The 12,662-nt window shown below is 42.1% G+C and overlaps 1 protein-coding gene across 2 annotated transcripts in view; it reads right to left on the reverse strand.

Moving 5' to 3' along the window:
- Positions 1-2,956: 2,956 nt before the first annotated feature.
- Positions 2,957-12,662, reverse strand: part of SDAD1 (SDA1 domain containing 1) — a 31,487-nt gene continuing 21,781 nt past the window's right edge. For both annotated transcript variants that reach the window (XM_069594377.1, XM_069594378.1), the window contains exons 16-23: positions 12,128-12,225; positions 11,945-12,021; positions 11,116-11,245; positions 9,512-9,606; positions 9,230-9,420; positions 9,037-9,121; positions 8,090-8,251; positions 2,957-3,856 (exon numbers count right to left, since the gene is read on the reverse strand). In XM_069594377.1, the coding sequence (XP_069450478.1) occupies positions 3,809-3,856; positions 8,090-8,251; positions 9,037-9,121; positions 9,230-9,420; positions 9,512-9,606; positions 11,116-11,245; positions 11,945-12,021; positions 12,128-12,225 (886 nt within the window). In that variant the 3' untranslated portion in view covers positions 2,957-3,808. The remainder of the gene's footprint in view (positions 3,857-8,089; positions 8,252-9,036; positions 9,122-9,229; positions 9,421-9,511; positions 9,607-11,115; positions 11,246-11,944; positions 12,022-12,127; positions 12,226-12,662) is intronic.

The following is a 12,662-nucleotide window of genomic DNA, read 5'->3' on the forward strand; positions in this document are numbered from 1 at the left end:
AGAGATGGGAATACCAGACCACCTGACCTGCCTCTTGAGAAATCTGTATGCAGATCAGGAAGCAAGAGTTAGAACTGGACATGGAACAACAGACTGGTTCCAAATAGGAAAAGGAGTACATCAAGGCTGTATATTGTCACCCTGCTTATTTAACTATATGCAGAGTACATCATGAGAAACGCTGGACTGGAAGAAACACAAGCTGGAATCAAGATTGCTGGTAGAAATATCAATAACCTCAGATATGCAGATGACACAGCCCTTATGGCAGAAAGTGAAGAGGGACTAAAAAGCCTCTTGATGATAGTAAAAGAGGAGAGTGAAAAAGTTGGCTTAAAGCTCAACATTCAGAAAACGAAGATCATGGCATCCAGTCCCATCACTTCATGGGAAATAGATGGGGAAACAGTGTCAGACTTTATTTTTTTGGGCACCAAAATCACTGCAGATGGTGATTGCAGCCATGAAACTAAGACGCTTAATCCTTGGAAGAAAAGTTATGACCAACCTAGGTAGCATATTGAAAAGCAGAGACATTACTTTGCCGACTAAGGTCCGTCTAGTCAAGGGTATGGTTTTTCCAGTGGTCATGTATGGATGTGAGAGTTAAGACTGTGAAGAAGGCTGAGCGCCAAAGAATTGATGCTTTTGAACTGTGGTGTTGGAGAAGACTCTTGAGAGTCCCTTGGACTGCAAGGAGATCCAACCAGTCCATTGTGAAGGAGATCAACCCTGGGATTTCTTTGGAAGGAATGATGCTAAAGCTGAAACTCCAATACTTTGGCCACCTCATACAAAGAGTTGACTCATTGGAAAAGACTTTGACGCTGGGAGGGATTGGGGGCAGAAGAGGATGAGAGAGGATGAGATGGTTGGATGGCATCACTGACTCGATGGACGTGAGTCTGAGTGAATTCCGGGAGTTGGTGATGGACAGGGAGGCCTGGCATGCTGTGATTCATGGGGTTGCAAAGAGTCGGACATGACTGAGCGACTGAGCTGAACTGAACTGAACTTGTATTTCCTTCAAAGGATTAAAAGTTTCTACATGGCACGAACATTGTTTGTACAGCTTCTAGCACCCCACACAGCTTCTAGCACATGCATGGCCCACAAAAAGCATTCAATATACATTCAAAAATATTGTTTTGGCCACACTATGTGGCTTGTAGGCTCTTAGTTCCCCAAACAGGGACTGATTCCGGGCTGCTGGCAGTGAGAGCATGGAGTCTCAACCACTGGACAACCAGGTAACTCCCCCTAGATAAATTTTTCTGTTTCAAACTAGCTCCCCCTAAATGGATAAAGGGTAAAACAAATATTTATAGCAAGTTCAACTATTGTTTCAAGTAAATTAAGCAAAAAACCCCAAACTAAAAAACTTAATAGGTATGTAATCTTTGATGAGAAATTTACTGAATGCTTTCTTGGTGGCAAATACCATGCTAAGTGCTTGGTTCTCAAAATTCTCAAAACAATCAATGAGGTAGGTGGTATTTTATTTATGGAGAGAAGACTGACAGATAGGGTATTCAAGTATTTGTTGAGCACCTACTTACTTGGCACTGAACTAGCACGGAACAGACTCACTGCCTTCTGTGGAGCCTATTTTTTAGTAGAAGTTGCTGAGATCACATATATGTACCAGTATTCTAGATTTATACTTTATATGAGTTTGGATGGTTGAATGTTTTATCTCTGAAATGGCCCCATTCTCACTGTTGACAAAAATTTGAGACTCAAGAGCTGAAGTTCAAGCCCTGGTGACTTCTTCAAGGTAAAAGTCACCTAGAAGGTCACTCTGCTTGTTGACATCATCCAACCTTGTGAGGATCTGACCTCCAAACTTAAACAGAAAATATTCTCAATAGAAGACTTATAAAATAATAAAAGGAATTATATGCGGTATGAGTCCGTTCAACAGCAAGGAGATCAAGCCAATGCTAAAGGACATCAGTCCTGAATATTCACTGGAAGGACTGATGCTGAAGCTCCAACTTTGGCCACCTGATGCAAAGAACTGACTAACTGGAAAAGACCCTCACGATGGGAAAGATTGAAGGCAAGAGGAGAAGGGGATGACAGAGGATAAGATGGTTGGATGGCATCACCAACTTGATGGACAAGTTTGAGCAAGCTCCAGGAGTTGGTGATGGACAGGGAAGCCTGGCGTGCTACAGTCCATCGGGTTGCAGAGTCGGACACGCCTGAACTGAACTGATACTATGGGATTAAAGAAATAAAAGTTAAAGCTATAGCTTTTAAAGCCAGAAATTTAGCTGCCATACAAACTTCAGTTAAGAGTAGTAGAACAGAGAGGAGACTACAGAATGGACTCTTGGCCTCTCGGCAGCTCAGAGGGGTGAAAAAGTCTAGGGGAAGGATGAAAGTACCCAGCATCACCACAATTTCAAACAGCAAAGCTACAGACCCTAGGCCATTTTGAGTTTTATTTACTTCTGGAGCTAGACACATACACAGGGAGACAGTTGAAAAATGCAAAGAGCAAAGAGCAGTTTCAGGTCTGAAACATTCAAACATGCACTTCCTGTGAAACACTGAAGCTGCTGGGGGTTGATGGAGGGTTCCTTTTGCCAGGCCACAGCAAAGTAATCATTAATCCCTAGTGGTATGGGGTGTCTTAGGAAAAGTCACAAAGTTTCATTGAAGTAACACTGAAGTTGAACTCGGAAAGTAAACAGAAGATGCTAGAAAAGGAATAAGAGAAGTGGTTTTACAAGCTGCTGAGTGGACAGAAAATTGCCTTTTACTCTAGTTTGAAGCAATTTTTCCGACTATCACAATATTATCTAAGAAATTTGAGACAAAGGGCACCAAACGATTTCCAAATGCAGAAAGTTGCAAACAGCTGACCATGGCTCTCGTGGCCCTGGGAATCTACTCAAGTATGCCTGGGGGAGGGAGATAAGACACACCACGCGCCACACAAAGTACCTATTTGACATTAGAAACCTTTTATTGAGACAAGGCCAACAGAGGGCTGGACATATTACAGGGTCAAGGAAGACCGAGGAAAGTAATCTGATTTCTTTTTCCTCTGTGGAAGAGTGGGCAGCCCAAATAATGAACAGAAACCACTCTGAGATTACTATTTATACTTAAGGCAATTTAAAAAATGAGATCTTAGCCAAAACGCCTATACCTGGCATATAAAATAATTACATCTTTTGGATGGATGGACTAAAAAGGCTAAATTGTCTACTCAAAATCTGTACAGCAGGAACCTGTTTTCAGCAGGTAAGCCTATTTACAAGTAAGATCCTCTTACTCTTGTAACACTGTCCTGTTTTAAGAAAATATTTAATACCCATCCTCTGCAGAGTTAGTCCATAAGGCCTCTATGACTCCACAGAAGTATAAAACTGTCTCTACTATAGAACTATTTATACAGCAGTGTAAATACATATAAACACACTTGCCCCTCGCCCCATCCTACAAACAGGTTATAAATATCTTGAATGAGAAGTTATGGCTCATTCATTTTCATATCTTCAGTGACAATTAATAGGCACTCTCTCTCACTCTTTCTCTATACATGTGTATATAATTATTTTCTTGCATGAACACTAAATGAAAATGATTTTATACCACAACTGTTTACATTTCAAACATTCCCACCATTACCCATCTCTAAAATAAGAACACCAGAAGCTACCAAGTTTACTGTGGTTTTCACAACATAGTGCTTCTGGACTTTTTAATGTAAACAAATATTCTTAATTTGCAAGTTTTCAGAGTAATGATACAAATTTAGCATTCTCCTTGGAATGGAAGACTTGCTTGGAAGTTACTTCATTCTTTTTCTCTTTTTCAAGAGTGCATCTCGTAGTGCCAGCTGGAAGATAAGGAAACAATGAGGTAAACATGATCTAGAGAAGATGACCACTGGACCAGTGTTCAAAGTGAACCTGTAAATATCCTCAGAAAGTTTCACAGTTCCCAAAAGAAAATGAATGGAATATTAAGTAAAAGATTATGAAGAATAAACCTAAATTTAAAAAGAAGATAACCAAGGCCACTGTGTACCTTTTAAGTTTGTTATGAATATTATTCCATTAATTCCCCAAGCACCCATCACCTTTTGAGTCCTAGAAACTTTAAAGCATTTTGGGGGGGTGGAAGTTGTCTGGCTCTATATCTACATATTCAAACTTTTTGAATTTTATGATTTTAAGTTATTGATTTCTTGCCTTTAACTCAGGTCTGGGTCTTAGTATATCTGTGTAGACAGGCAGAGTAACTGGGACACTTATGGTAGAAAAAAATTAACAAGTTTCTTTCAACCTAAGTTGCATGGCTAAGAAGGTAATTCTGAGTTAGCCATATACGTATTATTTTCACATCTGTAAACTCAGTTTAATTATAGTATCCGTTCATATTGTTATACATTGATTCAGTTCAGTTCAGTTCAGTGGCTCAGTCGTATCCGACACTTTGAGACCCCATGAATTGCAGCACACCAGGTCTCCCTGTCCATCACCAACTCCCAGAGTTCATCCAAACTCATGTCCATCGAGTCGGTGATGCCATCCAGCCATCTCATCCTTTGTCGTCCCCTTCTCCTCCTGCCCCCAATCCCTCCCAGCATCAGGGTCTTTTCCAATGAGTCAACTCTTCGCACGAGGTGGCCAAAGTATTGGAGTTTCAGCCTCAGCATCAGTCCTTCCATTGAACACCCAGGACTGGTCTCCTTTAGGATGGACTGGTTGGATCTCCTTGCAGTCCAAGGGACTCTCAAGAGTCTTCTCCAACACCACAGTTCAAAAGCAGCAATTCTTCGGCACTCAGCTTTCTTCACGGTCCAACTCTCACATTCATACATGACTACTGGAAGAACCATAGCCTTGACTAGACGGACCTTGGTTGGCAAAGTAATATCTCTGCTTTTGAATATGCTATCTAGGTTGGTCATAAGTTTCCTTCCAAGGAGTAAGCGTCTTTTAATTTCATGACTGCAATCACCATCTGCAGTTAATAAGTTCAAAACTGGAAAGCTGTGGAATAGTCATCCATATGGTTAAGAACGATATATTAGCTAATAATATATCACCAATGCAATGGACACGAACTTGGGCAAACCTCAGGAGATGGTGAGGGACAGAGAGGCCTGGTGTACTGCAGTCCATGGAGTCGTAAAGAGTTGGACACGGCTGGGCGACCGAACGACAATCAGCTAATAATGTTGTAACTCAGTACGGATTTAATTCCACTCATTAAACTTTGTGACAAAGCACAGGCCACTCTCACACATATATCAGGCTCCTTCCTTGTTCACACCATCTGAACACCCTGCAAGGTCCTCTTCTCTTTCTCTTCTCATGTGCTTTACCCTCCTTCTCTAGTCTTACCTCTTTTTGGAGGTGCTCTATAAATACACCATCCAATACAGTAGCCACTAGCTATACATGGCTGTTGGGCAATGAAACATGGCTAGTCCAAATATTCCCTGGTAGCTCAGTTGGTAAAGAATCCGCCTTCGGATTCTTTGTGCAGGAGCCCCTGGTTCGATTCCTGGGTCAGGAAGATCCCCTGAAGAGGGGATAGGCTACCCCCTGCAGTGGCTACTACCACTTCATGGGCTTCCCTGGTGGTTCAGACAGTAAAGAATCTGCCTGCAATGCGGAAGACTTGGATTTGATCCCTGGATTGGGAAGATCCCCTGGAGGAGGGCATGGCAATCCACTCTAGAATTCTTGCCTGGAGAATCCCCATGAACAGAGGAGCCTGGCAGGCTACAGTCCATGGGGTCACAAAGAGGCAGACACGACTGAGCGACTGCACACAGCACAGAGCACAAGTGTAAAACACACTGGGTTTCAATTAGCTCAGAAACAAGAATGTAAAATATCTCACTTAATAATTTTCACTGAATAATTGATTACTCTGCTGGCCTAGAGGGAAGGACAGAATAGAGAAAATTAGGAACCCAGAGTCAAGCTTCATCATGAAGAGACCCTGAAGAAAATATAGGACAAGGAAACAAACACAGAAGTTCTGGTCATGGCAAGAAAACCGGAGGAGGAAAAAGCATTCTTGAAGCCATGTGTGCACATGTCCAGTGAACTCTTAACTTCCTCTTAAAAAATTCTTTAAGACAAATATTTGATACTTCAGAGGTGCTGATGGGAACAAAGCGGGGCTTCTCTATCATGCCAAAGAAAATCTGCTAAAAATAGAGGAAGTGGGGAAGGGAACACTCCTAGCTAAGTGTAACAAGATTATAAATATCTCAAAATAAGGCAAGGCCTGCCAAATGCCAACTATTTCCTCAACTGTAAAATCGTACAAAAGGCAGGGAAGGATAAACTAATGGATTTAATCAATTCAACCATGAATTTAAATTGAATTGGGAAAATTCAATTTAAAATCTTTTACAATTAATTAATTAGTTTTTGGCTACACTGGGTCTTCATCGCTGGTCTTCTCCAGTTGCTATGAGCAGGGAGCACTTCCTAGCTGTGATGCACTGGCTTCTCACTGCAGTGGCCTCTCTTGTGGAGCACATTTTACAGCACATGGGCTCAGTAGTTGTGGCACACGGGCTTAGTTGCTCCTCAGCAAGTGTGATCTTCCTGGACCAGGGGTTGAACCCCTGTCCCCAGCACTGGCAGGTGGATTTTTAACCACTGGACCACCAGGGAAGTCCAAGACTATTTAAATCTTTAATGGCTTCTTTCACTTCAGCTTTCAACAACTTCTATTCAGCATATTGTCATTTCATTACTTACACAATGCTGCTAAACAGTTGCGGAGACGGCAATGGCAACCCACTGCAGTACTCTTGCCTGGAAAATCCCATGGATGGAGGAGCCTGGTGGGCTGCAGTCCATGGGATTGCAAAGAGTCGGACATGACTTAGTGACTTCACTTTCACTTTTCACTTTGATGCATTAGAGAAGGAAATGGCAACCGACTCCAGTGTTCTTGCCTGGAGAATCCCAGGGATGGAGGAGCCTGGTGGGCCGCTGTCTATGGGGTCACACAGAGTTGGACACGACTGAAGCAAGTTAGCAGCAGCAGCAGCAGCTAAACAGTTGAGAACTAGCAAGTTTAAATAGATAGGGAGGCCTTAAGGGGGGTACCTTAATTTAGTTCATTTTGACTTGGTTCCCACACAGACGGAGCCCTGCCCTGGAGAGCTGGCTCTCACATTTGGAACTGGGAGGTTTATAACTGGCTGGCAATTTAGGAATGCTGGTTCAGGATGTGGCACTGACATTTACTTTACCTGATTTACTTGATTTACCTGATTTCCTAGAGATTCTTCTGGGTACATTCCCAGTAGACAAGGATATAAAAACAAAAATCTGTTTTACTATAATAACAGGACTACTCACCCAAGACAGAAAATGGATAAAATAAAATGCCAAAGTCCTATAAGGGCACACAGAGGAAGGACCATGCCAGGGACAGACTGTTTAGTCTGTACTGCTCTCCTGAAGCTGTTTCTGAGACACTGTTGTTGCTTAGTCACTCAGTCTTGTTCCACTCTCGACCCTGTGGACTATAGTCTGCCAGGCTTCTCTGTTCATGGAATTTCCCAGGCAAGGACACTGGAGTGCACTGTCATTTCCTTCTGCTGGGGATCTTCTTGACCCAGGGATCGAACATGCGTCTCCTGCGTTGGCAGGCAGGTTCTTTACCACTGAGCCATCTAGGAAGCCCTTTCTGAGATACTACCACACATAATAATGTTTTCTGGAGAAAAGCACCAGGCATATAACAAACACTCAAAAATTATTCTTCAGTTGAGTTTTATATTGTACTTCACAGATGCAATACCAAGAGACTCTTAGCATACGAATGGACCTTAGCAATCATTTAGCCTAAACTCATTTACAGAGGAGAAAAAAAAAACAAAAGTCACATAGCTGAATCTCAGCCAAGTTAGCTATAGGATTTACATGCTCTGACTGCTCTCCACCTCTCCACGCTCTCTAAGAATATAGCCCATTAATCCTGAGACACACGTTACACAAGGTCTTAGAGGGCACGGTTCCACTCACACATAGAGAAGTCTCAGAATACCACCACCACTCTGCCTAGTCAAGCTTCAGGTTGAGCTCACCTGCTTTTCTCGGAAGGAACGCTTATTTTTTGACCGGACATTATGACTATACCGCATCATCATGAAGTTTTTCTGCTTTTTCTTCTCTTTATTGGTGGAACTGGAAAATGGATTCATTTTGGTTTTCTTCCTCACAAATTCTTTTCGGTCTGTTTTTCCAGCCTATTAGCACACATGCACAAAAAATACCGTGGCAGGAGTTAACGCATCAACACACACGTCTCCTCTGCGGCAGCTCTACTGGAAGTCAAGGATACGAAGGTGGATGGAACCCAGTCCCTGCTCCTTGGTGACAGTTCAGCCCAGGGGAGACATGACTGTGATGTACTGTAATGGGGCTGGGGAGCACAGTGGAACAAATGGCTTTCAAGAGGTCAGAGGAGCCTCTGAGAAAGGGAGACCTCGTGAGCTGTTCATTGCAGGGTGAAGGCCTTTCTGGTGAGGAACGGTGGGAAGGGTAGAGCGTTTTAATAGTAGCAATAGTTTATGCACAGGTGTGGGGAAGAAACAAGGGTTTTCAAATTTATCTAAAGAGATGCCAGTACCAATGGAACAGAGGGTGATGCGGGGACTGTTTGGAATGGTGTCCGAAACAATAAAGGCAGAGAAAATAAAGCTGGGAAGGCAGGCAGGCTCCAACTGTCTCTGGCTTTTCTTTAATGACTATAAACATTCCACTGCTTTTCTCATAGCTTTGATAAATGGACTGTCGACTGTGCACCTCGTTTAAACTGGGAAAATGTTATGGTGCCTTTCTGCGCCCCACAGCTGGTCTTAGATGGTGGTTACGTAGCTATCAAGTTGCTAAAACTCATCTAACTTCCCATCTATGCCTTCTATTCTATTTTAATTATAGCTTTTCTGTGCCTATACAAGTTTTGAGCCGTATTTCACTTCACTGTTATCTGCTGTCTTTAAAGAACCAGGCAATGACATGCCTCACTCACCATTGCAGTTGCTAGTCTTGTCTCCTTGTCAGACTTTGGCTTTTTATGAAGCCGTTCAATGTCCCGAAGAGAAAGTAACTCACCCCTGGGGTAAAGAAAAAAACCATAATATCAAACAAGGAGAGAATTCCTTTTCCTATGACTTTCATAATCACGTGAGCTGACTGAGGGCCTGGTGCCTGTGCCATCTTACCTGCGCTCCTCATCACTGTCTATTTCAATGTATTTCCTCTTTTGGGCTTTCCCAGGGGCAGCGTCGAGCTCTTTCCTCATTTGGGCCATTCGGATTTTCTGGAAGTCTTCCTGACTTAACACTCGGCTAGTGCTGACGGCCGCCGCTTTGGCCTTCCGCTCCTCCAGGGGCATGCTGTTCAGTTTCTCGGACTTGAGAGAACACAACACAGGCTTAAACGGCCATTAACTCTACTGAGAGCATAGCCCCTCAACACTTGGAACAAGAACTTTTAGGACTTACGATCTCTTTCTGTTCTTCGTCGGAAGAATGGTGCACGTCAACCCATTCACCATCGGAATCTGCCTCATCACTGAGACTGGCACTCTCCCAGCCATCTGCGTGAAAAAGAGCGTGTCAGCACCCCTGACTTCTGCTCAGCACTCATGGTACACTGAGGCAAATCAAGCAAAAGAAAACTTATATAATGAACCTCAAGTAGGGGCTCACTAAGAGTTGGGTAGTAGTATTGTTAAATAAGTCACATCAATTTAACTAAGTCAAGGAATGGAGAATAAACACTGATTAAGCATCCACCATAAGCCAAGATTTGACAATCTTTCTCTGACCAACGTGACTCAACAAAAGAGGAGTAGATTCTCAAGTGACATAACCTGCCCCAGGCCAAAAAACTGCTAGAAATGCAGGCTACGCTGAAATTAGGAAAATCACATATGACTCCAGAGCCTGTGTTCTTTCCACCAAACCAGTCATGTCCGTCAAAACTGTACCTGTATATTTACAGTAACTGCATATGAGTTATTTAACTTTTCTAAGCACATTTAAGTGTTTGAGAAATTAGCTAGAAACAAATCATTCAGGGAACCAAGGCAGAGAATTCTGGTTGTGCAAGAACCTTGTAGACATCTCATTAAAAAGGCATCAGAGTTCCTAATGGAGCTACCACAGAGAGTTTTCAGAGTCAAGGACACCTGCAGTTATCTCAGTGGACACCCACATTCTGATCTCAGCTCTTAGGCATGGCACTCATGAGAAGGCCCCAACTCTATCTCCAGTCTCACAGCTCTCTGTGCATCGCCTTGTATCCTATATTCTAAAAGTTTCCTAAATCCTTTGCCTGGAAAGTCTCCACTATTCTACAATTGCTCACTCAGCAATCAAAGTATGACTCATGGCTCACCATTTCCTTGAAGATTTTATTGAACCTCTGAGGCGTACCTGACCTCTCTCCTACCCTTATACCTGACTCTAATCATAAATCCTGTTAATGCTTTATTAGCTGTTTATGAAAAATTCTCAAGGACAGGAACCATGTCATTCATCTTTGTTTTGACAGTGGCTGGCTCACAGCTAATGTTTATGAAAGTTTTGTTGAAATAATGAACAAACAGGAAGAAGACAGGACTCTAGTGAAAATGAAGTCACTCAGTCGTGTCCGACTCTTTGCGACCCCATGGACTGAGTAACCAGTGCAATAAATGCTAGCTTTGGAAATCAGAACAGGGTTCTTCAAGCATTCCTCAACAAGCTCAACAAGGATTCTCCTTCAATGGGAGGATTGCTAGAGACTATAATCCTTACCATTTTTTTCTAGGCAATAACAACAACAAAAACCCATTATCTTTCCAAGTATCAAACAGCATGCCCTTGATAAAGGGCAACCAATCTGAAGGACACAAAAAGGCATTTCCTACACTAGAATGTCAGTTCCCTCAGAGCAGGAACCATGCCCATCAACGCCCATCAATACCCGCAATGCCCACAGCAGTGGTCATTACTCAGTTAACATCAGCTGAATGAATGTCCAAACAGTATAAAGATTTCAAGGTCAATACAGATATAGCAGGAGTGATTCTGTCCTGAACAATGGTACAATAAAAACAAACCTTCATCGCCTTCAGCATTTTCTTCTTTGTTTTCAACTTCCAGAATTTCTGCTCCTGGAATGTAATCTTTAGCATCCAGTTCTCCATATTCTTGCACTCTTGCTTCTATGGAGGCTTCTGTAGGTTTACCCTAAAGGAAAGGAACTAGTTTTTTGCTTAGACAGCAAAACATTATTCATGAAAAGGATTCTCTGGGATTATGAACTCACAAGAATCACAAAAAATGGAAGCAAATGAATGACAAAAACAGTTCACCAATGTCTTGGGTCAAAGTAAATTCCCTCTCAAAACTTTGCCCACTGTTTTCTTGCTTTCTTCTGAACTAACCCAGGAAACTTTGATTCTTAAGTCTTGAGATCTTTGCTCTCGTTACATACATACATCTCATTTCCTCCCACCTCGATAGAGGTAGTATCTGGTTAAGGAATAGCCTGTTCAATGCTGTCATTAGCTACAGATCTGAAAACGTCTATAAGACTCATTCAGTATCAAAGAGCATAATATCAACTATAAAATAGTTAAGGAATAGTATTCAACTTTATTCTGAGTTTAAAGACTAAAACTACGTGTATCACCAACACTCTGAATGGAAGCATCAGAAATGTGCTCAGTTGTGCCCGCCTCTTTGCAACCCCATCTAGTTCAGCCCTGATGGCCTGACTGTAGCTCCCGCCGGCTCTCTCTGTCCATGGGATTTCCCAGGCAAGAATACTGAAGTGGGCTGCCATTTCCTACTCCAAGCACCAGAAATACTCAAACTCAAATTGGAGGAAGTGACTCTCACTTTCTGAGACCAAATCCTTGATCAATATATGTATGCTTCACCTACCCGAAATTTTTTTTGTAACATCTGAGGATTCAGTGTTCGGAAAAGCTGAATCAAAGTTCTAGCAGACATCATCACATCTGGAAAATAACAGCTTTAACTAGAAACTTCAGAGCAAAGAGTCTATTGAGACAAAAATGAGATACTCTATACTCCTTCATCTACTGAGAATAACACAGCACTTACTCTTATCTTTGTGTGTTTTATACTGAGCCAGGTCTTGCAGAAGTTCCTCAGTCATGGCTAAAGGACATCGAGCTGTTATCTCTTTTATAGCATTGATTCTAAAAAAGGAAAAAATGAAATTAAAAAAAAAAGAAACAGCAGTTTCATGTGGTTCAACCTAAGAATATTTTCTAAAAAGACTAAATCACAAGGAATATAAGGTCGGTTTTATAGGGCTGAGGTCCCTGGTGGGATGTGGGAGCGGGCAGCCTCAGAAGGGTTTGTTTCCACACAGTTTACTGCTATTTCCTCTATTAGAAGAATAAACAACAGCGTCACCTCTAAAATACAGGCATGCCTTGGACATAGTGCAGATCTGGTTCCAGGACAATGCAATAAAGCAAGTCACACATGTTTTTTGGTTTCCCAGTGTATATAAAAGCTATGTTTCAACTATAATGTAGTTTATTAAATGTGCAACAGCATTATGTCTAAGAAAAAAATATTTCAAGCCTTCCCTGGTGGTTGAGATGGTAAAGCATCTGCCTACAATGCA

This window comes from Ovis canadensis, chromosome 6 (assembly GCF_042477335.2).
Source record: "Ovis canadensis isolate MfBH-ARS-UI-01 breed Bighorn chromosome 6, ARS-UI_OviCan_v2, whole genome shotgun sequence".
NCBI lineage: Eukaryota > Metazoa > Chordata > Mammalia > Artiodactyla > Bovidae > Ovis > Ovis canadensis.